We start from the raw sequence: 25809 nt of genomic DNA, 5'->3' as shown, positions 1-25809 counted from the left end.
CCATATTTTATCCACATTTGTATTTTAATACTAGCATTTTTGTTGATTTAATATGATGTGAGTCAAATAGCTAGACTGATAAACTTTAGTGTTAATAATGAGTTATTTATTTTTCTAGTAACATGCAATATGCATGATACTTCATTTAGACCCAATTTTTTTAAAATTTTTATTTTAAATTACTTTACAATGTATATTTAATTTACAATTCCATAAATTTTAGAATTTATAAAAATAATCCAGCAAAATTTATGTTTGAAATTTTTTATAGTTTTATCCAAACAATTGATTTTTTATAACCTAAACGAATTCAATTGAAATATTTAAATTTAGGTAAAATTGTAATTTTCCTAAACATTATTTAATTATCTTATCTGAACACTCTATTTAATTTTAAAATGTATCTAACCATGAAAATTTCACTTGAAATATCCAAATCACCCTCACACTACACCCGAAACATAGTTTTCTTCATTACCTCGTTTTATTTCGCCGTTTCCGCTTTTCCCGCCATTTTCACTGTCTATAACATTATCAAAAAAACTTGAATGAAAATAATCCAAAAAAAAAAACCTTAAAAAACTCGAACACAAACCCAAAACCCAGAAACGAAAACCTACGAACATAGAAAATGGGCATCAAAGATCTTCTCAGATTCATGAAACCTTACGTTGAACCCATTCACATCAAGAACTACGCTGGCAAACGCGTAAGAATCAACTCCATTCCATTCAAAGTTTTCATTGTTCCTCTAAATTCTATCTGGGTTTTGTTCAGTTTTTCATTCTCATACCTCATTCTCATTCACATTTCAAAATATGCAGGTGGGTATTGATGCATATTCATGGCTTCATAAAGGAGGTGAGTAAAAATCTGATCTTGATTCAGTTTTGAAATTCACTCATTATGTTGACATTTTGATTTTTTGTTTGTTTTTAGCTTATTCATGTAGTATGGAGCTTTGTCTTGATTCTGATAGTGAAAGGAAATTGCGTTACATTGAATACTTTATGCATAGAGTGAATCTGCTTCGGTACTATAAAGTAACACCAGTTGTTGTTTTTGATGGTGGCAATGTTCCTTGCAAATCAGAAACTGAGAAAGAGAGGAACAAGTATTTATTTTATTTCTATTGTTTATTTTTCATTTCAAGTTTTAGGATTTGTTTTTGATGGTGATTTGGTTGTTTTAGGAAAAGAAATGCTTATCATGATTTGGCAATGGCTAAGCTCAAAGAAGGGAATGTTAATGCTGCTTCAGAGCTATTTCAGGTTTGGAGCATTTTCAAATTTAGAATTACGTATGAAGCACGGTATGAAGCACAAATACAAGAAATACGACACCGATACTGACAATTTGACATTGATAATAATTTGAAAAACTAAATAAATTAAAAGTAATCAAAAGTGTCTGTGTCGGTTTCGAACACTGACATTATATCGGTAGATAAGACGAAAAAAAAGTTTTTTTTGTATCTTTTATTTCACATGATAATGCTTATGAAGCAAAAGAATTGAAGTATTTTTCATATTTTTGTGTGTAGAGAGCAGTGAATATTACTCCTCTTATGGCACATAAGCTTATTCAGGTATGCTTTAAACATATAATTTTGATAAATACTAATGCTATTCTTGAATAACAATCTTTAAGTAATGTTCATTCTAGAGTAATTTCTTCTTGTAATTGTGTTGTAGACTTTGAAATCAGAGAACATTGAGTTTGTTGTAGCTCCATATGAAGCTGATGCTCAGTTAGCATACTTGTCCAACCTTGAGACCGAAAAGGGCGGTATTGCAGCGGTGATTACAGAAGATAGTGATCTGATAGCTTACGGTTGTCCAGATGTAAGAACTTCTCCGAAACATTGATCTTGTGCGTCGAGGTTTAGTACTTTTTATTTCAATTTTATAGAAGTTGTGTTTAAGATTTTAATCCGCAGTTGTTTTGAATAGGTTATTTTTAAGATGGACCGTGAAGGGAACGGTGAAAGAATAAAGTTAGAGGAGGTTTTTTCTGCCGAATCTTGTAAACCTTCATTTCGGAGTTTTGATACGAAGCTTTTCACAGGTGATTTTCTCGTTCTTTGTTGAATTTATCAGTCGTGCAGAACTTTTCTGCATAAAACTTGTTCGCAATATACTGATGAAAACAGGTTTTTTCCCTTCTTCCAGGTATGTGTGTTTTAGCTGGCTGTGATTTTCTTCCATCTGTTCCTGGCATTGGTGTTGCTCGAGCTCATGCCTTAGTTTCAAAGTATCAGAATATCGATCGTGTAAGTACGTTCTTATCCGCTAATAACCACTATTGTTGATTACTTGTGAAATTAAAGAAGTACTCGCTTTTTATAACACGCGCGCACACACTAAACGATCATCATGCCTATTACCGCATAGATTCTTGAAGTTCAAACTGATATAATTTGTGGCCGATGTTGCCTCGGAGTCATTCTGACAAATATATCATTTTTTTACAGGTCTTGTCTGTTCTTAAGTTTGAGAAAGGCGACCAAATGCCCGAAGATTATGCCAAATCCTTCAAAGACGCACTTGCTGTATTTCAGCATGCTCGGATGTACAAAACTAAAACTATTTCTGATTTATAACATCTGAGTATTCATTATTCTCTTCAATGATTATGTTTCCTTCTGAATTATTTTTGTAGATATGATATCGATACTAAAGAGCTCAAGCACCTGAAGCCTCTTCCAGAAAATTTTCGCGAGTCACTTGACGAAAACCTCGATTTTTTGGGACCGTATCCTTGATTTATCGTATTTTGTATCCATTATAAACTGTTCGTATAAGCTATGCTGGAGAGCTTATAGGAATAAGCTGAAAACAACTTATGGACATGTTACAAACTGTTTCCGTAAGCTCTCATAAACAGTCTCATAGATGTTTGTCGGTAGATAAGTTCGAATAATTCAATTCAACCAGGGCTTATTTGTGATCAATTTTAATCTGCATAATTGTTGAACATGTGATTACTTTTTTTTTCCTTGACAAACTCCAAATGTAACTAGAGAACTTCCCTCAACAATAGTCAAAGCAATAGCTGAAGGAAACTTGAATCCATCAACTAAGAAAGCTTTTGATAATTCTGAAATTTCTAGACTTCCTTTACACTCCATAGATCTCCAAATCACCGGTCAACTCAGGAAACGTGAAGTTTCTACACCGATTAAGCAGGAAAACTGTTTTTCAGTCTTTGGCTCCCAAAACATCAAAGAAAATTATACAGGCAAGTTATTATTCTTGAATTACCTAAGATTTACTCTATTTTTTTATCATGGTTTATATTTTATATTGTCGTAAGCATTTCTCTTTATTTGCAGTTACAAAGCTCTCAGATAAGAACAAATATTCAAATGAAGCATTGGCACTTCAGAAACTAATCATGCCATTAGGAACAAATGGAACAACAAAAAAGACCATTACATGTGATAAAACACCATTGAAGGTTCCTAACAACAATCCTTTTAGGATAAGAAAACATAAAGAGGAGGAATTAAATTTCTTTCAGAAAGACGAAACAGTTGAAGAAATTTCCATCGTAAGCAGTGTTGAATATATCGGTCTTGATGGTTACGTGTCACCGAGTAATTCTCAAGAAAAAGGGTCTCAGAATGAAGAAACTTCTGTTGTCAGTGGTGTGGAATATATCGATCTTGATAATTACATGTCACCACAAGAAAAAGGGTCTACAAATTTCTCAAGGAAAAGGAAATTCGAGAATATTTGTTTAGATGAAGTAGAAGCGAAAGACGAACAGGTTTCGGGAGTAACCGAAGTGGAATGCTTGAATGTGGAGTCTCAAGAAAGTGTAAAGTCCAAGATTAGGAAGAGTGATGATTTGAAAGGAAGTGGTGGAAATGAAAAGAAATCAAAGAAAAAGGGAAGTAACATTAGAACTATTCTGAGTTTCTTTTCAAGAGTGTAATCATTCAATATGCACATGAATTTTGTTGTAACCTCTTTAGAATGCTCTTGCAAATATTTATTCTTGAATGAAAATCAATTTTGAATCTAAACTCATGAAGCTTTATTGAAAAGATCATTTTATTCCAAGACTTGCACTAATCGATTCGCATGATTGTTACAATTGATGAAAATAAAACAACAAAAACATTATTCACTACCATAGTAGGAACACGACGAGTTTTGACAAAATCTACACGATAGTTGATTGTGATTTTGTCAAACTCATTGTGAATTCAAACACAAACTTACTTCTTTCTGGTGAGTAGTTTCTTGAACCAATACGCTGACAATTTAGGGGTTCTCTTGAGAGTTTTGAAGTCCACATAGACAATACCGAACCTTGACGTGTACCCTAATCTCCATTCGAAGTTATCAAGTAATGACCATGCATGGTATCCAACCACATTTGCTCCATCATCAACAGCTTTCTTTAGTTGAGTCAAATACCCTTTGTAATAATTTATTCTCGTCGTGTCATGTAAGCCTTTGGCAAATGTCACATTACCCGGATCATCCATGCCTACAATCGATAGTATCCAAATTCAAACTCTGATTGAAACAATCACTGATTAGGTTTTACTTACCTTTTAACTAAACTCCGAAACATCAAGATCAGTTTTCTCCGAGAACGAAAGGGTTAAGAAAAAAGGGGAAGAAAACATTCAAACAAAGCCAAAAATTAGTCGTAGAAGTTACCATTTTCAGATAAGATCACAGTCGGATTTCCGTAACGTTCCTTGATGTAAATCAATGATTTGTACAAGCCCCATGGTACATTGTACAACCAATATGAATATGCCTGCAAATTCAAGTTTCACTTATAAAAAGAAATTTCATGATAAATTCATTGTTAACTTTCACTTGTTTCAAACTTACCCTTGGTCCAACAGGTACTCCATTCTTAGCATCTTCAATGTTAAGCAAGAAGATCAATGTAAGTAATAACAATTAACAAGAAAAGTATTTGAATTACCCATCAATTTAATTTCTAAATTACCGGTCTTCTACAAATTTAGAAGTAAAATCTATAAATATAATAAGTAGTTCTAAAAGTCTATAAAACTCTTTAGTCATTACTATTAATATTCATTGAATAATCAATGTATATGAACTATTATATAAACCAAATACATTGATTATTCATGAATTTAAAAAGTAAATTTTTTCTTATAAATAGGATTAGAGGATTATATTTTAAGAACTAAATGAGTGAGAGTTTGTTATTTAGAGAAAGTTTGAAGGAAGGATTATCTTACAAGCAAATCCTACATTCCAATCATTTTGATAGCCAGGAACTTTTGGTTTTGATTTATGAGGATCATACATGTAGTAGGTAGTGTATTGATTGATACCAACAAAGTCAATGGAACCCTTCACAATTTTCACTTCTTCTTTAGTGAATTTTGGGAGCCTCTTCCCAACAATATTTTGCATAGTTTTTGGATACTCGCCGTATACAATGGGATGAATGAACCTGCGGAGATTAAAGACCTCAAATACGAACTCAAATGAAAGATATATAAGAAAGATGGTTCATATATCTAACGGTGATTTTACTGTTGTTAATATGTTATTTCTCCGGAAACTCACTTCCAAGTAAGTGGTATTAGAGTCTTAAACTGATCAAATTTATATCGAATCGAGCCGAACTGAACCATTTCTTGCCTTATATGTACTAAACTAAAGATTATTACCACCCAATATGAAAGTCTCTAGCTCTTTGAGCAGCATAGCTATCAGCCTTTGATCTTGTAAGAGGCTCATACCAAACAAAATCCAACAAAATTCCAATCCTACCCTTTTGCTTTTCCTGAAACAATCTCAGTCATCACCACCACATAACAAACATTAAACAAAATTTAATAAAAAAACTCAAAAATACTTGGTAGTTTTCTCTGTATCTTTGAACAGCAGCAGCATGCGACAATATCAAATTATGAGCTGCAATGTAAGGCTCAGTTCCTGAATTTCCAGCAGTACAATTTCCATATTCTTTAGAACACCTTCCAGGGGCAAAAAAGCCATTGTCATAACCAAGAGCCGCAACGACTCTCGGTTCATTAAAAGTCATCCAGTTCTTAACTCTATCTCCAAATGTCTTGAAACAAAATTCTGCATAATCCGCAAAATCTTTCCTGCACAATTTTTAAATCATTCATCATTCATCAAATCCTTGTATATCATATAACCAGAATGTTAGTTAACATGTTAACACAATCTTCAATTCTTGATAGCCATAAGGGTATTTTAGTACTTACACAACATTATGGCTCAATAAGCCATTGTATCTCAACTCAAGAGCTAAAGGAAGATCATAATGGTACAGATTTGCATATGGAGTAATTCCTGCAACATTGTTTAAGGAACAAAAAAAATCAACTTTAACACATTCTCAATCTATCTATCTATCTATATATATATATATATATATATATATATATATATATATATATATATATATATATATATATATATATATATATATATATATATATATATATATATATTAAAAAATCATTACCTTTTTCTAGCAGGTAATCAATTAATCTGTTGTAGTATGCAACACCTTTCCAATTTACTTTACCAGTTCCATCTGCATCAGAAGTTTAATAGATTATTAATGGAATTAATTATGAATTTGCTTCATATTTTTTTGATTAAATATATGTAATTTGAATTACTTGGAAAAATTCTGGACCATGAGATTGAAAACCGGTAAGCATCAAAATTCAGCTCTGCCATGAGATCAATATCTTCCTGTCAAATCAAACATGTTTGTTAGATTTTTTTTTTTATAAAATATTTAAACGGTGTTGGAATTTTTTTAATACAAGGTTAATTAAGTTAATTAAATTTGTAAATATTTAAGCTCAAAAAAGGCACTTACTTTGTAGCGATGGTACTGATCAACAGAAACATCTCCTGTGCCATTATTTGCCACAATTCCTGAAATTAATTGAAAACAATAAAATATTTCACAATTTTTTTGTGTAAAAAAAAATACGTATCAATTGAATCTCTAAGTTAATATTTGGGTTTGCATCAAGTTGAAAGAAAGGGGAAATGAATAATTAAGATTTTAAACTACCCCTTAACAACTAGTATTACATTGAATTATATGTCATTAAAGTCCGAATAACCTAACACAAACATATCTATAATGTGTCAATTTTATGTATTGATTTATCTAAATACTCTTTAAACAACACTATGCATTAATGTTGATTTTTCATATTTGAAGATATTTAGAACATGTTTGAATAAACAATTTGTTTACCGCATATATTTAACTGTTTACATTAACTATTTTTATAAAAAAAGATGAGATAAATTTAAATTATGTTTATATATGTTATAAATTGTTTTTATAAATTATTTTGGAGAAATTATAAAATTGAGTTAAAAATAATTTATACAAATTATCATAAATTATTTTGATAAAATATTTTAAACGGCATTATAAAATTTATAATAATAAATAAATTTAAATAAATCAATTAAAATATACCTTTAATTCCAGATGTCTTAAAAGAAAACATATAAATTAAATAAAAGGATGATTGTAATATTTAATTTGTTGGTTATTATAACCGTGTTCTAAAGAAAAAATTAATTGGTACTTCTAAAAATTATCTACTAGATATTGTAGAAAAAAGTAATATTATTATTAATATTTTGGTAAAATAAATAAATAAAGAAGTTAAAATTTAAAATGATCTAATAAAAAGAGACAAAAAAAATTCAATAATCCTATATTTAAAAGTTAAAGACAAAATCGGTTACTATTATAAATAAATATCATATTCTTAAATATATTAAATAACTAATATATTTGAGTTTAAATAATTATTAAATAAATTTTAAAAACTTATAATACTGATCCCATTAAATCAGATCAGTTATTATCTGTGTAGGAGTATTAAATTTTATTAAAAGGTTCACTATCCTCTCATCATTGTTTTCTGATTTTTTTTTAAATAATCATGTTTTTTAAAAAAATTTCAAAAATAATCATAATTTTAAAAAAATTATAAAAATGGGCACTTTTTTGCCCTAAATACACGTGGGCGCCACCCTAGATGGCGCCTACCCTTTAGTTGGAGGGCAAGTCGCCACTAGGAGTGGCGCCTACTCCTAAATGTGTTTTTTTTAAAATTTTTTTTTGCTTTTTTTCAATATATTTTTAATTATTTTTTAAAATTTTTTAATTTATTTTAAATTTATTAATTTATATTTATTATAAATTATATTAATTTATATTAATATATATATATAAATAATATTATTTACAATATATATATATATATATATATATATATATATATTTATATATATATATATATTATATATATATATATATATATATTTATATATATATATATATATACATATATATATATATATATATATATATATATATATATATATTAATTTAATTTATAACTAAATAATATTATTTATAAACTATTAAAATATATTAATTTATATACATGTAAATAAATAATATTATGTATATATTTGTAAAATACACAATATATATATATATATATATATATATATATATATATATATATATATATATATATATCTATATATATATATATATTAATAAACACAATATATTTATATTAAATAATACACATGACAAATATTATAAAGTTTAATTAAAATGCATTATTAATTTGGGATTTTTTACATATTATGCGGTCCCTGGTACGATCCGCACGGGGGAGGTCTAACTACTCGTCTAGACGACTCACGTGGTGGTGGTGCTTCCCTATTCCCACCCCTAGTCCTAACGCGTCCCCTTGCCGTTGTGGTTGGGTCGAAGTCCCTTCAATGCTGTAGGAAAGGCGGGTGCCCTCTGCGCCCTCAAAGCTTTGTCTCGGTGGGACAAACTGACTCCTGTTGGGTGCGCCCTCGAAATGTGGCCTTTGGTAGTTGAGGGTTGACTAAAGAACAATGTCTGTTGTGGTGTGTAGTAGTCTTGTTGGTAATCCTCTTGTATACCTGTGTCGGGGCTAAGTAGAGGACTGGAAGAGCCCGGGACATCGTCGTGATGGAAGTGTTGGGATTGGTGTTGGTGGGGGGATTGAGTTTGTGGTAGGTGTTGGGACTGTTGAGGTTGGTGTTGGTAATCTTCATGATATTGGGGTTGAGTTTGTGGTATGTAGTGTTGATTTGGTTGGGGGGTGGACATGTGTTGTGGTGGTTGTTGTTGGTAATACGGTGGTGGTGGTTATTGTTGGTAATACGGTGGTGGTGGTTGTTGTTGGTAATATGGTGGTGGTTGTTGTTGTTGGTAATATTGTAGTGGTTGTTGTTGTTGGGAATATTGTGGTGGTTGTTGTTGGAGATATGGTTGTTGCATTCGGGGATCGTCCAAATAGAACGGGTCAGACACAATCATTTCTGGATTTGTATTTGCTCTATACCAATCCACATATTCCTTTGTCGGCTTCATTTCGTTGGGCGCCACCGGAAATTGTAGAACATAGTGGGCACGCTCTTTCCACATTTTACGGAACTCCTTTGCAAATGCCTTCCAATTTTGGACATACCACTGGTGGCTGACTTTTTTAAGATGCCAAGGTTCCAAAGACATTTGGGGCCCTGGGATTTCTTGATGCATTCCAAATTGCAGTTTGACACGATCACTTTGGTGCATCTCCACAGTGGTGAACCGCATGATAGCCGTTTCTGCTGTCCAAACAGCTGCATCTTCGGGGTTGGGTTGATGTTCCAATCCCAAATATGGTCTCCAAATAAACTGCAAAGAAAAAAATAAATATGTTATTTATTGAGAATGCTTGATATTAATAAATCAGTTAGAAGATGAATGATTTAGTGGTAATACATCTTGTGCTCGGAGACGATCCAAGAGTTGACGATAAAATATTATTTTATTTTTCGGGGTAAGACTGTAATCTAATCCAGTTGCAATGAACCTAAACAAAAAAAGATAAATAATATTATTTACAAATATTTATAGAATAAATATACAAAATGAAATAACATCATAAATTTACCTAGTTGCGTAGGGGAAGGAGTAGACGTTAGGATTTTCGGGGGCTAGCCTCGGCAATCTCCACCACCCCTATGTTTGGAGCAAAAAAGCACATCCAGAAAATGTACAGTGGTCATTTTGTGCATTTTTACACAAAGAACTATATAGGAAAGCCAATACAGCAGAACCCCAACTATACGTGCTTATTCTATCTATGTCCTCGAGCAAACTCAAGTACATAAAGTTTATGCTATTTTCCGTGCCTTCGGAAAATAGCAAGTTCCCAAATAATAACATAATGTAAAACCTTGTTTTTATTATTTTTTCTTGTTCGGACGAATCCTCAGTCAAAATTATAGCGTCGTGGTAGAATTGGAGGCTCGATAGTTTAATACCCACGACGCTATAATTTTGACTGAGGATTCGTCCGAACAAGAAAAAATAATAAAAACAAGGTTTTACATTATGTTATTATTTGGGAACTTGCTATTTCCCGAAGGCACGAGAAATAACATAAACTTTATGTACTTGAGTTTGCTCGAGGACATAGATAGAATAAGCACGTATAGTTGGGGTTCTGTTGTATTGACTTTCCTATATAGCTCTTTGTGTAAAAATGCACAAAATGACCACTGTACATTTTCTTGATGTGTTTTTTTGCTCCAAACATGGGGGTGGTGGAGATTGCCGAGGCTAGCCCCTGAAAATCCTAACGTCTACTCCTTCCCCTACGTAACTAGGTAAATTTATGATGTTATTTCATTTTGTATATTTATTCTATAAATATTTGTAAATAATATTATTTATCTTTTTTTGTTTAGGTTCATTGCAACTGGATTAGATTACAGTCTTACCCCGAAAAATAAAATAATATTTTATCGTCAACTCTTGGATCGTCTCCGAGCACAAGATGTATTACCACTAAATCATTCATCTTCTAACTGATTTATTAATATCAAGCATTCTCAATAAATAACATATTTATTTTTTTCTTTGCAGTTTATTTGGAGACCATATTTGGGATTGGAACATCAACCCAACCCCGAAGATGCAGCTGTTTGGACAGCAGAAACGGCTATCATGCGGTTCACCACTGTGGAGATGCACCAAAGTGATCGTGTCAAACTGCAATTTGGAATGCATCAAGAAATCCCAGGGCCCCAAATGTCTTTGGAACCTTGGCATCTTAAAAAAGTCAGCCACCAGTGGTATGTCCAAAATTGGAAGGCATTTGCAAAGGAGTTCCGTAAAATGTGGAAAGAGCGTGCCCACTATGTTCTACAATTTCCGGTGGCGCCCAACGAAATGAAGCCGACAAAGGAATATGTGGATTGGTATAGAGCAAATACAAATCCAGAAATGATTGTGTCTGACCCGTTCTATTTGGACGATCCCCGAATGCAACACCCATATCTCCAACAACAACAACCACCACAATATTCCAAAAAACAACAACCACCACAATATTACCAACAACAACCACCACCACCATATTACCAACAACAACCACCACCACCACCGTATTATCAACAACAACCACCACCACCGTATTACCAACAACAACCACCACAACACATGTCCACCCCCCAACCAAATCAACACTACATACCACAAACTCAACCCCAATATCAAGAAGATTACCAACACCAACCTCAACATTCCCACCACCATCAACAGTCCTAACACCTACCACAAACTCAATCCCCTCACCAACACCAATCCCAACACTTCCATCACGACGATGTCCCGGGCTCTTCTAGTCCTCCACTTAGCTCCGACACAGGTATACAAGAGGATTACCAACAAGACTACTACACACCACAACAGACATTGTTCTTTAGCCAACCCGATTCAATCCTCAACTACTAAAGGCCACATTTCGAGGGCGCACCCAACATGAGTCAGTTTGTCCACCGAGACAAAGCTTTGAGGGCGCAAAGGGCACCTGCCTTTCCTACAACATTGAAGGGACTTCGACCCAACCACAACGGCAAAGGGCAAGGGGACGCGTTAGGACTAGGGGTGGGAATAGGAAAGCACCACCACCACGTGAGCCGTCTAGACGAGTAGTTAGACCTTCCCCGTGCGGATCGTACCAGGGACCGCATAATATGTAAAAAATCTCAAATTAATAATGCATTTTAATTAAACTTTATAATATTTGTCTTGTGTATTATTTTAATATAAATATATTGTGTTTATTAATATAAATTAATATATATAAATTATATATATATATATATATATATATATATATATATATATATATATATATATATATATATATATATCTTGTGTATTTTACAAATATATACATAATATTATTAATTTACATGTATATAAATTATATATTTTAATAATTTATAAATAATATTATTTAGTTATAAATTAAATTAATATATATAAATTTAATATATATATATTATATATATATATATATATATATATATATATATATATATATATCTTGTAAATAATATTATTTATATATATGTATTAATATAAATTAATATAATTTATAATAAATATAAATTAGTAAATTTAAAATAAGTTAAAAAAGATTTAAAAAAATTTAAAAAATAATTAAAAACATATTAAAAAAAAAAAATATATATATATATATATATATATTTAGGAGTAGACGCTCCTCCTAGTGGCGACTCGCCCTCCAACTAAAGGGTAGGCGCCATCTAGGGTGGCGCCCATGTGTCTTTAGGGCAAAAAAGTGTTCATTTTTGTAATTTTTAAATTTTTTTAACTAAACATGATTATTTTAAAAAAATATTCTTGCTTTCTCCCAAAATATATAATTTTACTGTGTATAATATGTGCAAGTTTCGTGGTGAATGTGATAGTTAAAAATTGTCAACTTTTTTGACCAAAAGTCACACCAAACAAAAATCTGACCAACTTTTTCCAAAAGAGATTGATACTACTATATATATATATATATATATATATATATATATATATATATATATATATATATATATATATATATATATATATATATATATAATATATATATATATATATATATATATATATATATATATATATATATATATATATATATATATATATATATATAATTATCTTAATTTAAGACGCAACCCTTATAACAGTACTATTTTTCAGCAAGAGAATAAAAATATAAAAACATTACAATTATTATTCATATTTTATAGTGGTTGTCGGCAATTATTATATTACTGACACTCTTTTATTTTTTGGGAAAAATACTAACACTCCTCTTAAAATTATAATTTCAATAACACAATTTATAGAGTAAGATTCAAGACTTTTAAACTTAAAAGCTTAAACCAAATGCAATATAAAAAAGATAAAATTCATAACACAATTTTTGGATGGTTAAGAATAATGAATGGAGATTAGGTAAGAAACACAAACCTGGTTTTTTGATGAAAACATCCCAAATACTAGGGCCACGACCATCTTTGTTGGCCATACCCTCAACTTGATAAGCTGAAGTTGCAACTCCAAACACAAACCCTTTAGGAAACACTTGTCTACTTAACCCTCCATTATCAGGTACTGCAATTCCATTGACTGAACTAGAAACAAGTAAGAAAGAGAAGAAGAACAGGAAATATAACCAATCATGATGTTGTGAATCCAACATCATCTTCTTCAAACAACGACAACAACACTAGTGAAGTGAAGTGAAGTGAATCACTGACACTTTGTGGAGATAATGTTATCATGTGAGTGAGGTTGGATTTATAGAACTTGTTTGTGGTCAATTCCAATTTTGCCCATAATAATACTAATTTGGAAATAAATTTAAAATGCCTTTTTGACTGTATTATGATTATGGGACCCATGCGTGTGTAAGTGAGTTGTAGTCACTATTGATTAAAAAAGATATACTTTTTATATTTATTTCGACGTGGAAGAAATAATTACTCCATTAGTAAGTTGGTAAAATCTGTCTCGCAAGATTTTTGGTACAGTAGTGAAGGTCTCTAATTATCGGAATGGAGAGTGTATTTTTACAAAGTTATTAGTTCAACACCTAACTCAGCAAAGTCATAGAAAATGAACTTTGGTGTAATGATGAGTCACCTTATGTATGAATGAAAGTTAGAACATCCCCCAATGAACCCTGCAACATGTGCGGGAGACCGTTGAATGAATTTTAATGGTTGAGATGGGCGTAATGTTTGTCAATTTGAATGAGTGAACCTTTTGAACTGACCTTTGTTGAGATCGAACTCAAGAGAGTTCCGTGATTGTTGGAAGGTGTATTGGTCAAAAAATACAAGTGTGTGCGGTATCCATATAAAGTAGGAGATACTCAAAAGTCTTAGTAGGTTTATAATAGTTAGGGTGGTTAGGACTTGTCTATGGCGGCGAAAGGTCCTATACGGTGGTGGTTATGGTAGTAAGAGAGATCAACTCATGTGTGGTGATATGTTATGTGATATGTGTAATGCTAGTTAAGTTATGACTTGTCTTTCTCCTCTTAGGGAAGAGGTATTTATAGAGGCCATTGGGCTTAGGATTTTTTTGGGAATGATAACCGCCACCCCTTCACGTTTGAGGCACCGTCAAATGATAGAGCCCACTGTAGGAGCGTCTAAGGGATCCATTTGGATCTGGTTGTATCCTGAGTAGGCGTCCATAAAAATCAACGTGCACACAACTACAAAATAGATATTTTGTAACACCCATTTTACAATGACCTTCCTGTTAACCATGGTAATAACTCTTTTTTTGACGTTTTTTTGGTATTTACTAAAAGACATTTCACAACTGTCATAGGTACCAACCATAGTGAAATGTACTTGGAGTGAAAGGTTTCGAATCCCAACACCAATAATTTACCATTTATCGTGATATAATGAGCTTGACCTTGTATATCACTAAAGTTCTTATAATCAACTGTGGTGTAAGTTGCAATAATTTCATCACAATTTGTATTAACAACCGTGGTGAAAGGTGTTACTTATTTATATATAAGTGGAATTATATTTTGCTTCAGTATATTACAACTGTCTCTCTCAAAACAAAATTCTAACATCTCTTTCACTCGTCTCTCTCAAAATAAAACTCTAACATCTCTGTCATTCGTCTCTCTCATATAGAAATCCCAAATTATGCAGTCAAATCGTCTTCTTCGAAGTTTATCTTTGTTACATCGAATCTTAGCAAATGACTATCTTATAAGTTCATCTTCACTATATTTGTGTTTCAAAATATGTTTATGTTTCAATATCTTGTTTCATAATATTTGAACTTTCTTTTTGTTTTGACTTGTAGGTAGGGATGCTTATTTCAATAACGGGGAAAAAGCTAAAGTGAGTGCTGCAAGCTTGTGTGACAGACCTAACATGCCATCCATTCAAAATGAACACAAGTTTGTAACTCTCACTCCAACTTTATACTCATTTCATTATGAATGCCATTATGAGACATTGTACATTTCTGAAATATTCTACGAGTTGATATGTTTGTTGTATCTTTTATGTTGGTTAATGTTTGTTGTTGATGAATGTTGTTGTTAATGTTTCTTTAAACGATGAGTTTATTATATCTTATGTGGTTTGAGTGTTTTTCCAATCCCTTATCAAATATATAACTTTTCAGTGCATTAGAAAATTACAATACGATAGATAAAGTTATATTAGAAAACAAGTACACGTTCAATTCTTGACAAAAATTCTCCAGCTCATTATCTTCATTTCGTTTTTTAACGGTTATAACTTTATTTAATGTTTCTAGTTCTTTTACCACCCATTTCTCCACCTCTATTTTTGTTTGCAAAGTAAATAATATTTTGCGAAATGAACTAGAGGTGAAGGAAGGAGAGGTTGAAGAACTAGGAGCATTAAACAAAGTTCTAATTGTTAAAGAGTAAAATACAGATAACTTAGTTGAATAACTCTTGTCAAGCATTAAAAGTGAACTTGTTCTTCTAATATAACTTAATTTGTCATATTATAATGTTCTAGATCAAATTAAAATGTTATATGTTTAGTGAGCATTAGGGAAATAAGTGTTCCACATAATTTATAATAAACTCAATGTATATATATTACAATAGTTATTTATACCAACTGTTGTTAAATGTTATGCGTTAAAAATATCACAATAGTTATTTAAAGTAACCGTTGTGGTAGGTAGCGTGCTACATGGATTATAATCACGGTCGCACGACCATGATGGAAAACATCATACATACAACCACCCCTTACCTCACAATGGTTGGTCAGTTGTAGTGGTATCCCTTTTCCAACCGTTGTGAAGTGGCTTTTACGTAGTGGTGGCGATAGCCTAAGTGTAACACCCCGATAATAATATGATAATTATTTAAATTAAGTTAATAATATATTTATTAATTTAATTAGATAATTGGATTATTATTATTATTATTTTGAAATTATTATTATTATTATTGGGATAATAATTATTGGAAAATATATAAGTTGGAATTTAGAAAATCCCATTTTTTGGTAAAAAGTTATTTTTCACGTGAAAAGGGAAAAGAGGCAGAAAAGGAAAAAGGGCAAAGAGCCAGAGAACGAAGGTTGAAGGAAGGAAAAGCTAGGAACTCCGAGATTTGCCGGATTAACTCAGGTAAGGGGGGTTTATCATCGATTAGTGGGTATTATGGGATAATATGTGATGGGTAGTGAGAAACCATTGAATTGCCTCTGATTGAATGATGTATGATAAATTTGTGAATTTTGGGATGAACGAAATTTGGATTAAAATTGAAGGAATTCGTAGGAATTAGAGGTAGAAAGGTTAGCAATTTGTGAAATCGAAAGTGTATGATTCGTGTTAGATAAGATGAATGAATTGTGTGTAAAATTTGGACTGTGGAAGGTTGAATTGGATAGATCTCGTAGCAGGAAAAGCCATTGCAGATCTGGAAATTCTGGTTTCTGGTCATACGCGTATGGCACTAGGCAATACGCGTATGACATGGCTGGTACGCGTATGGATGAGGCCTTACGCGTATGGGTGAGAAAGATGATGTTTTGAACGTGAAATTGTCTCTGTTGGTACGCGTAGGAGAATGTGGTACGCGTAGCATACGCGTATAGGCGTGGGCGATACGCGTATGGACTTGGTCAGGAATGGGCAATACGCGTATGAGCATAGGCAATACGCGTATGGGCAGACTTGTGGTTTTCCTGAACTGTTGTTGTGCAGTTTTTGGTTGTTTAGGCTGAGTGATGTAACTTAGCTGATGTATGACGTAGTAGGGATTATTTCCCGTTGTTTTGAGCAGTATAGGTATTAGTAGAGTGTGCTAATACTGTGTTTAATTATTTGACATGATATGATGTGTTGATACATGTGTTGATGATGTATGATGAAATGCATAATGCTGTGAATGTATATATTATGCATGTATTTGTGAATGGACTGTTGTATGGCTTAGAGTGTGAGCATGTGTCCATTGTGGATTGTTGTTGATGTTGCATTGCTAGATGATTAGCGTGCATAGCATAGCCTGTGGGGCTGTAGCTAATTCCCATAGTGAGGAATTAGTGAGTAAATCATTGTGGATTTGTTGTTGATGTTGGCATGCTAGGTGATTAGTGTGCATAGTCTAGCCTTTGGGGCTGTAGCTAATTCCCATAGTGAGGAATTAGTGAGTGAGTCACTAGGTCTCAAATGAGTGGGACTAGTGAGCTTAGTAGCCGTATCTGGATTGATCGGTGAGCTTGAACTATATGTTCAAGAATAGTCGGTACCGCATGTGTGGAGTCTCAGTGCATAAATTATGTATGGCGTATAATATGAATGGATGCATTCCAATATTATACGTGTGTGGTGTTGCTATCGAGTATGACTATGAGTTGTATTGGTGTTGAGTATGATGTTTGAGTTGGTGTGCCGTTACTGAATGTGCGAAGACGATTAGGGTGATTAATGTGTTAAATTACTTAGCATTACATAATGTTTTATAATGCTTATTATATCGATTGAGGAACTCACCCTTACAACTATTTTTCAGGTAACGAACAATGAGTTGAGTAGAAGTTAATGCTTGGAGTCTAGTGTAGTCTCCTTAGTGGGTCGTGCTCTGATAGATGTAACATCGGGATGGGTTGTTTAACTTGTTTTAAACGTTTTATTGTTGGTTGAGAACCATTTTACATGTAATGTTTTACATGATTGATGAAATTATATCCGCTGTGTTTTATGCAAATGTTTATGTTTTAAATTAATAAAAGAGCATGACCGTTATATTGTTGAATGGTGTGGAATAATGTGTGACACCCTTAAATGGCATAATTACTCTGATGATATACTGCTATTTTAATTTAAATATTTGGGGTATTTTAGAAGGGTGTTACATTAGTGGTATCAGAGCATAGTTGGTCGAGTCGAGTCGTAATTATTCTGTTTCCCCTGTACGGTATAGGTGTTGTGTAACCTATCAGTACTCATTGTTTTAGTTTGTTTGGGTTCTCAGAATAGAGATGGCTGGAAGAGGTAGAGATGATGCTGCGATTGCTGAGGCTCTGGGTATGCTAGCTGGAGTACTTGGAGGAAATCCGAATGTTGTGGGAATGGGAGCTGCTCGTCAACTGAGTGAGTTCCAGAAGAACAATCCTCCAATGTTCAAGGGAGCATACGATCCAGATGGTGCTCAGAAGTGGTTGAAAGAGATTGAGAGGATCTTCCGAGTGACTGAGTGTGCCGAAAACTAGAAGGTCAGGTTCGGTACGCATATGCTGTCAGAGGAAGCAGATGATTGGTGGGTTGCTACCCGCACTGAGTTGGAATCTGCTGGAGATGCTGAGATCACTTGGGCTGTGTTCAGAGAGAGATTTCTGAGAAAGTATTTTCCAGAGGATGTCAGAGGAAAGAAAGAGATAGAGTTCTTGGAATTAAAGCAGGGTAACAAGTCTGTTACGGAGTATGCTGCTAAGTTCACAGAGCTGTCAAAGTATTATACTCCCTATAATGAGGCTGCTGGAGAATTTTCGAAATGTGTGAAGTTTGAGAACGGGTTGCGTCCCGAGATCAAACAGGCTATTGGATATCAGCGGATCAGAGTGTTTTCTGACTTGGTTGACTGTTGCAGGATTTTTGAACAGGATTCCAAAGCCAGAGCAGAGAGCTATCAACAGAGGGTTGATAGGAAAGGCAAGAATCAGAATGATCGTGGAAAACCGTATGCAGCTGGCAAAGGTTTCCAGAAGCAGAGTGGGATGAAGAGGCCTAGTGGGGGAGACTCTAGCGCCCCTGCTAAGTGTTATAGATGTGGTCGGGCTGGACATCGTGTCCATGAGTGTACCAGTGCTGAGATGAAGTGTTTCAAGTGTGGAAAAGGTGGTCATTTGGCTGCAGAGTGTCGGTTGAAGACTGTAACTTGTTTCAACTGTGGAGAGTTGGGTCATATCAGTCCACAGTGTCCTAAGCCGAAGAAAGAGAACCAGTCGGGAGGCAAGGTTTTTGCTTTATCGGGTTCTGAGACTTCTGCAGATGATCGTTTGATCCGAGGTACGTGTTATATTAATGGCTTTCCTCTTGTAGCTATTATTGACACCGGTGCTACTCATTCCTTTATATCTTTGGATTGTGCTGTGAAACTTAAGTTAGAGATATCTGAGATGCTTGGAAGTATGGTGATTGATACTCCTGCGAAGGGTTCAGTGACTACTACTTCAGTTTGTTTGAATTGCCCTTTGAGTATTTTTGGTAGAGACTTTGGGATAGACCTTGTGTGTCTTCCACTAGTGCAGATTGATGTTATCTTGGGAATGAACTGGTTGGTGTTTAACCGAGTTTCTATTAACTGTTTTGATAAGACTGTGATATTTCCTGAGATTGAAGAAGGAAAGAGTTTGTTTCTATCAGCCAGGCAGGTGAATGAGGAAGTAGCAGATGGGGCGGAGTTGTTTATGCTGTTAGCGACTTTAGAGGCTAAAGATAAGCTGGTGATTGGCGATCTAGCAGTGGTGTGTGATTTTCCTGATGTGTTTCCTGAAGAAGTGAATGAATTGCCGCCAGAGCGTGAAGTTGAGTTCTCGATTGATTTGGTACCTGGTACTAGACCGATATCGATGGCTCCGTACCGTATGTCTGCTGTTGAGTTAGCTGAATTGAAGAGTCAGTTGGAAGATCTGTTGGATAAGAAATTTATTCGTCCGAGTGTGTCACCGTGGGGTGCACCAGTGTTGTTGGTTAAGAAGAAAGAAGGTACTATGAGGTTGTGTGTGGACTACAGGCAACTGAATAAAGTGACGATCAAGAATCGGTATCCTTTGCCGAGGATTGATGATTTGATGGATCAGTTGGTTGGTGCGAGTGTGTTCAGCAAGATAGATTTGAGATCTGGGTATCATCAGATACGTGTGAAAACTGAGGATATTCAGAAGACTGCTTTCAGAACAAGGTATGGACATTATGAGTATTCTGTAATGCCTTTTGGTGTGACTAATGCGCCTGGAGTATTTATGGAGTATATGAATAGGATTTTCCATCCGTATCTAGATCAGTTTGTTGTGGTGTTTATTGATGACATTTTGGTGTATTCGAAATCTGAAGAAGAGCATGCTGAGCATTTGAGAGTGGTTTTAGAAGTTCTCCGAGAAAATAAGTTATTTGCTAAACTCTCTAAATGTGAATTTTGGTTAGAAGAGGTTAGTTTTCTTGGTCATGTGATTTCAAGAGGTGGTGTTGCTGTTGATCCTTCTAAGATAGAAGCGGTATCTAAGTGGGAAGCTCCGAAGTCTGTTGCTGAAATTCGAAGTTTCCTTGGTTTGGCTGGTTATTATAGGAAGTTCATTGAGGGATTTTCTAAGTTGGCGTTACCGTTGACGATGTTGACTAGAAAGGGGCAAGCGTTTGTTTGGGATTCAAAATGTGAAGAAGGTTTCCAAGAGTTAAAGAGAAGGTTGACTACTGCTCCTATTCTGATATTACCGAGTCCGTCGGAATCATTTGAGGTTTACTGTGATGCTTCATTGTTGGGCTTGGGTGGTGTGTTGATGCAGAATAAGCAGGTTATAGCTTATGCTTCGAGACAACTGAGGATTCATGAAAGGAACTATCCGACGCACGATTTAGAGTTGGCAGCTGTGGTATTTGTTCTGAAATTATGGAGGCATTACTTGTATGGGTCGAGATTTGAGGTTTTCAGTGACCATAAAAGTTTAAAGTATTTGTTTGATCAGAAAGAGCTGAATATGAGACAGAGGAGATGGTTAGAATTTCTGAAGGATTATGACTTTGGGTTGAATTACCATCCGGGTAAAGCAAACGTAGTGGCTGACGCATTGAGTCGGAAATCATTGCATATGTCTATGTTAATGGTTAAGGAATTGGATTTAATTGAGCAGTTTAGAGACTTGAGTTTGGTGTGTGAGAATACTCACAATAGTGTTAAATTGGGAATGTTGAAGTTAACGAGTGGTATTCTGGATGAGATTAGAGAGGGTCAGAAATCCGATGTGCTTTTGGTTGATAAGTTGACCCTAGTGAATCAAGGTCAAGGTGGTGAATTCAGAGTTGATGAGAATGGTGTTTTGAAGTTTGGTAATCGGGTGTGTATTCCGGATGTTACCGAACTTAAGAAGAGTATTCTTGAAGAAGGACACCGTAGTGGCTTGAGTATTCATCCTGGAGCTACGAAGATGTATCATGATTTGAAAAAGTTATTTTGGTGGCCGGGAATGAAAAGAGAAATTGCGAGTTTTGTTTATTCCTGTTTGACTTGTCAGAAGTCGAAGATTGAGCATCAGAAGCCGTCTGGGCTAATGCAACCGTTGGCTATTCCAGAGTGGAAGTGGGATAGTATCAGTATGGATTTTGTTTCTGGTTTGCCGAGGACAAGTAAGAATTTTGAAGCTATTTGGGTGATTGTGGATAGATTGACGAAGTCGGCTCATTTCATTCCGATCAGAATGGATTATCCGTTAGAGAGATTAGCCGAGTTGTATATTGAGAAGATTGTAAGTTTGCATGGTATTCCGTCGAGTATTGTTTCGGACAGAGATCCTAGATTTACATCGAAGTTCTGGGAAGGTTTGCAGAGGGCTTTGGGAACTAAGCTGAGATTGAGTTCTGCATATCATCCGCAGACTGATGGTCAGACCGAGAGGACGATTCAGTCATTAGAGGATCTTTTGAGAGCTTGTGTTTTGGAAAAAGGAGGTGCTTGGGATTGTTATTTGTCTTTGATTGAGTTTACCTACAACAATAGTTTCCATTCGAGTATTGGTATGGCACCGTTTGAAGCTTTGTATGGTAGGAGATGTCGGACACCGTTATGTTGGTATGAGTCCGGTGAGAGTGCTGTGGTTGGACCTGAGATTGTTCAACAGACTACAGAAAAGATTAAGATGATTCAGGAGAAGATGAGAATTGCTCAGAGTCGTCAGAAGAGTTATCATGATAAGAGGAGGAAGTCACTTGAGTTCCAAGAGGGAGATCATGTGTTTCTTCGTGTTACTCCAATAACTGGCGTTGGTCGAGCTTTGAAGTCAAGAAAGTTGACACCTCGATTTATTGGTCCTTATCAGATTTTGGAGAGGATAGTAGAGGTAGCCTATCGTATCGCTTTACCGCCGTCGCTTGCGAATTTGCATGAGGTTTTTCATGTGTCTCAGTTGAGGAGGTACATTCATGATCCGTCGCATGTGGTCCAAGTAGATGATGTACAGGTGAGAGATAACCTGACTGTTGAAACATCACCTATGAGGATTGAGGATCGAGAGTTGAAGCAGTTGCGGGGTAAAGAGATTGCCTTGGTGAAGGTAGCTTGGGGAGGACCAGCAGGTGGCAATGTGACTTGGGAACTGGAGAGTAAGATGAAGGAGTCTTACCCAGAGTTGTTCACTTGAGGTATGTTTTCGAGGACGAAAACTCTTTTAGTGGGGGAGAGTTGTAACACCCCGATAATAATATGATAATTATTTAAATTAAGCTAATAATATATTTATTAATTTAATTAGATAATTGGATTATTATTATTATTATTTTGAAATTATTATTATTATTATTGGGATAATAATTATTGGAAAATATATAAGTTGGAATTTAGAAAATCCCATTTTTTGGTAAAAAGTTATTTTTCACGTGAAAAGGGAAAAGAGGCAGAAAAGGAAAAAGGGCAAAGAGCCAGAGAACGAAGGTTGAAGGAAGGAAAAGCTAGGAACTCCGAGATTTGCCGGATTAACTCAGGTAAGGGGGGTTTATCATCGATTAGTGGGTATTATGGGATAATATGTGATGGGTAGTGAGAAACCATTGAATTGCCTCTGATTGAATGATGTATGATAAATTTGTGAATTTTTGGGATGAACGAAATTTGGATTAAAATTGAAGGAATTCGTAGGAATTAGAGGTAGAAAGGTTAGCAATTTGTGAAATCGAAAGTGTATGATTCGTGTTAGATAAGATGAATGAATTGTGTGTAAAATTTGGACTGTGGAAGGTTGAATTGGATAGATCTCGTAGCAGGAAAAGCCATTGCAGATCTGGAAATTCTGGTTTCTGGTCATACGCGTATGGCACTAGGCAATACGCGTATGACATGGCTGGTACGCGTATGGATGAGGCCTTACGCGTATGGGTGAGAAAGATGATGTTTTGAACGTGAAATTGTCTCTGTTGGTACGCGTAGGAGAATGTGGTACGCGTAGCATACGCGTATAGGCGTGGGCGATACGCGTATGGACTTGGTCAGGAATGGGCAATACGCGTATGAGCATAGGCAATACGCGTATGGGCAGACTTGTGGTTTTCCTGAACTGTTGTTGTGCAGTTTTTGGTTGTTTAGGCTGAGTGATGTAACTTAGCTGATGTATGACGTAGTAGGGATCATTTCCCGTTGTTTTGAGCAGTATAGGTATTAGTAGAGTGTGCTAATACTGTGTTTAATTATTTGACATGATATGATGTGTTGATACATGTGTTGATGATGTATGATGAAATGCATAATGCTGTGAATGTATATATTATGCATGTATTTGTGAATGGACTGTTGTATGGCTTAGAGTGTGAGCATGTGTCCATTGTGGATTGTTGTTGATGTTGCATTGCTAGATGATTAGCGTGCATAGCATAGCCTGTGGGGCTGTAGCTAATTCCCATAGTGAGGAATTAGTGAGTAAATCATTGTGGATTTGTTGTTGATGTTGGCATGCTAGGTGATTAGTGTGCATAGTCTAGCCTTTGGGGCTGTAGCTAATTCCCATAGTGAGGAATTAGTGAGTGAGTCACTAGGTCTCAAATGAGTGGGACTAGTGAGCTTAGTAGCCGTATCTGGATTGATCGGTGAGCTTGAACTATATGTTCAAGAATAGTCGGTACCGCATGTGTGGAGTCTCAGTGCATAAATTATGTATGGCGTATAATATGAATGGATGCATTCCAATATTATACGTGTGTGGTGTTGCTATTGAGTATGACTATGAGTTGTATTGGTGTTGAGTATGATGTTTGAGTTGGTGTGCCGTTACTGAATGTGCGAAGACGATTAGGGTGATTAATGTGTTAAATTACTTAGCATTACATAATGTTTTATAATGCTTATTATATCGATTGAGGAACTCACCCTTACAACTATTTTTCAGGTAACGAACAATGAGTTGAGTAGAAGTTAATGCTTGGAGTCCAGTGTAGTCTCCTTAGTGGGTCGTGCTCTGATAGATGTAACATCGGGATGGGTTGTTTAACTTGTTTTAAACGTTTTATTGTTGGTTGAGAACCATTTTACATGTAATGTTTTACATGATTGATGAAATTATATCCGCTGTGTTTTATGCAAATGTTTATGTTTTAAATTAATAAAAGAGCATGACCGTTATATTGTTGAATGGTGTGGAATAATGTGTGACACCCTTAAATGGCATAATTACTCTGATGATATACTGCTATTTTAATTTAAATATTTGGGGTATTTTAGAAGGGTGTTACACTAAGGACTATTCAATATGGCGATAAATGTCTGACAGAGGATATGGGTCCTTAAGGCATGCAATATTTAGGTCGGTGAAGTCTACATACATGCGCCATTTGTTCCATTCCTCACCAACTCCATATTGGCCAACCAGATAGTATATTTTATTTCCATGATGAACCTAATGCTAGATAACTTGCCTACTTCCTCTTCAATGGAGACCCTCTTCTCCTCACCAACTTTATACTTCCTTTGCGCCACTAGATTGGCGAAAGGGTCAATGCCAAGGAGATAACACACCATTATAGTGTCTATTCCTGGCATGTGAGAGGGAGCCCGGGCGAACAAGTCGATATTTATAATGAGTTGGTCGACTAATTGGTTTTCTTCTTCCTCGGTAAGCAAATGCCTATCTTCGTCACTTGATGGGATGATGGGCCTATCCTGACTTCTTTCAGGTACTCCATGGGCATGAGTCTCTCGTTGTTAGCATCCAACATGAGGTTTTGACAATCAATGTTTACATCAAGGACTTCGGGAAAAGGGTACGCCCATAAGGGCGAGCTCTTCCATTTCCATTGCTAGACTGCTCTGATAACACTGTTGAGCGCTCTATTGGTCTCCTCGAATTGCCCCAACTCACCCACCTGGCAGCTGGTACTTCAGGACTAGATATAGGGCGGAGATATCCGCCCCTAACACATTAATTGTAGGGCGACCTAAGACGATGTTGTAAGGTAGCAAGGCGTCTACTATGAAATAACTTACTTCAATCACCCTGACATTTGTTCCCTCACCTCAAGTTGTTTCTAGGGTTACACGACCCTTCACTTGTATCTGTTCACCTAAAAGTCCTATTAGTGAACCCTGAAAGGCTTTGATGTTGTTGGGATCAGGTTGAAGCCTCTGAAAAGCAGACCATAAAACTA

The 25809-nt window shown here is 34.8% G+C and overlaps 2 protein-coding genes across 2 annotated transcripts; one reads left to right on the top strand and one right to left on the bottom strand.

Moving 5' to 3' along the window:
- The first annotated feature begins 355 nt into the window (after window positions 1–355).
- Window positions 356–4030, top strand: LOC127108146 (exonuclease 1). The gene is made up of 12 exons (XM_051045600.1): window positions 356–709; window positions 825–861; window positions 940–1114; window positions 1193–1271; window positions 1544–1588; window positions 1695–1844; window positions 1953–2067; window positions 2172–2272; window positions 2474–2571; window positions 2662–2754; window positions 3023–3240; window positions 3335–4030. The coding sequence occupies exons 1-12, from the start codon at window positions 632–634 to the stop codon at window positions 3937–3939; spliced, it is 1794 nt and encodes a 597-aa protein (XP_050901557.1). The 5' UTR covers window positions 356–631; the 3' UTR covers window positions 3940–4030.
- Window positions 4031–4040: 10 nt separating this feature from the next.
- Window positions 4041–13720, bottom strand: LOC127108310 (beta-glucosidase 44). Its single transcript, XM_051045802.1, has 11 exons — window positions 13399–13720; window positions 6868–6926; window positions 6662–6737; window positions 6502–6573; window positions 6239–6326; window positions 5863–6115; window positions 5675–5790; window positions 5237–5454; window positions 4857–4888; window positions 4677–4779; window positions 4041–4500 (listed from the first exon to the last, which is right to left on the bottom strand). The coding sequence occupies exons 1-11, from the start codon at window positions 13631–13633 to the stop codon at window positions 4226–4228; spliced, it is 1527 nt and encodes a 508-aa protein (XP_050901759.1). The 5' UTR covers window positions 13634–13720; the 3' UTR covers window positions 4041–4225.
- Between the last annotated feature and the right edge of the window lie 12089 nt (window positions 13721–25809).

This window comes from Lathyrus oleraceus, chromosome 1 (assembly GCF_024323335.1).
Source record: "Lathyrus oleraceus cultivar Zhongwan6 chromosome 1, CAAS_Psat_ZW6_1.0, whole genome shotgun sequence".
Classification (NCBI taxonomy): domain Eukaryota; kingdom Viridiplantae; phylum Streptophyta; class Magnoliopsida; order Fabales; family Fabaceae; genus Lathyrus; species Lathyrus oleraceus.
Note: the sequence above shows the minus strand (reverse complement) of the source record. Positions and strands in the feature narration are given on the sequence as shown.

Coding starts and splice junctions, on each gene's coding strand:
- LOC127108146 (XM_051045600.1), top strand. CDS start 632: ATGGGCATCAAAGATCTTCTCAGATTCATGAAACCTTACGTTGAACCC. Junction 1,589..1,694: donor TGGCACATAAGCTTATTCAG/GTATGCTTTAAA, acceptor ATTGTGTTGTAG/ACTTTGAAATCAGAGAACAT. Junction 2,755..3,022: donor AACCTCGATTTTTTGGGACC/GTATCCTTGATT, acceptor AAATGTAACTAG/AGAACTTCCCTCAACAATAG.
- LOC127108310 (XM_051045802.1), bottom strand. CDS start 13,633: ATGATGTTGGATTCACAACATCATGATTGGTTATATTTCCTGTTCTTC. Junction 5,791..5,862: donor GATACAGAGAAAACTACCAA/GTATTTTTGAGT, acceptor AGATTGTTTCAG/GAAAAGCAAAAGGGTAGGAT. Junction 5,455..5,674: donor AGAGACTTTCATATTGGGTG/GTAATAATCTTT, acceptor TAATCTCCGCAG/GTTCATTCATCCCATTGTAT.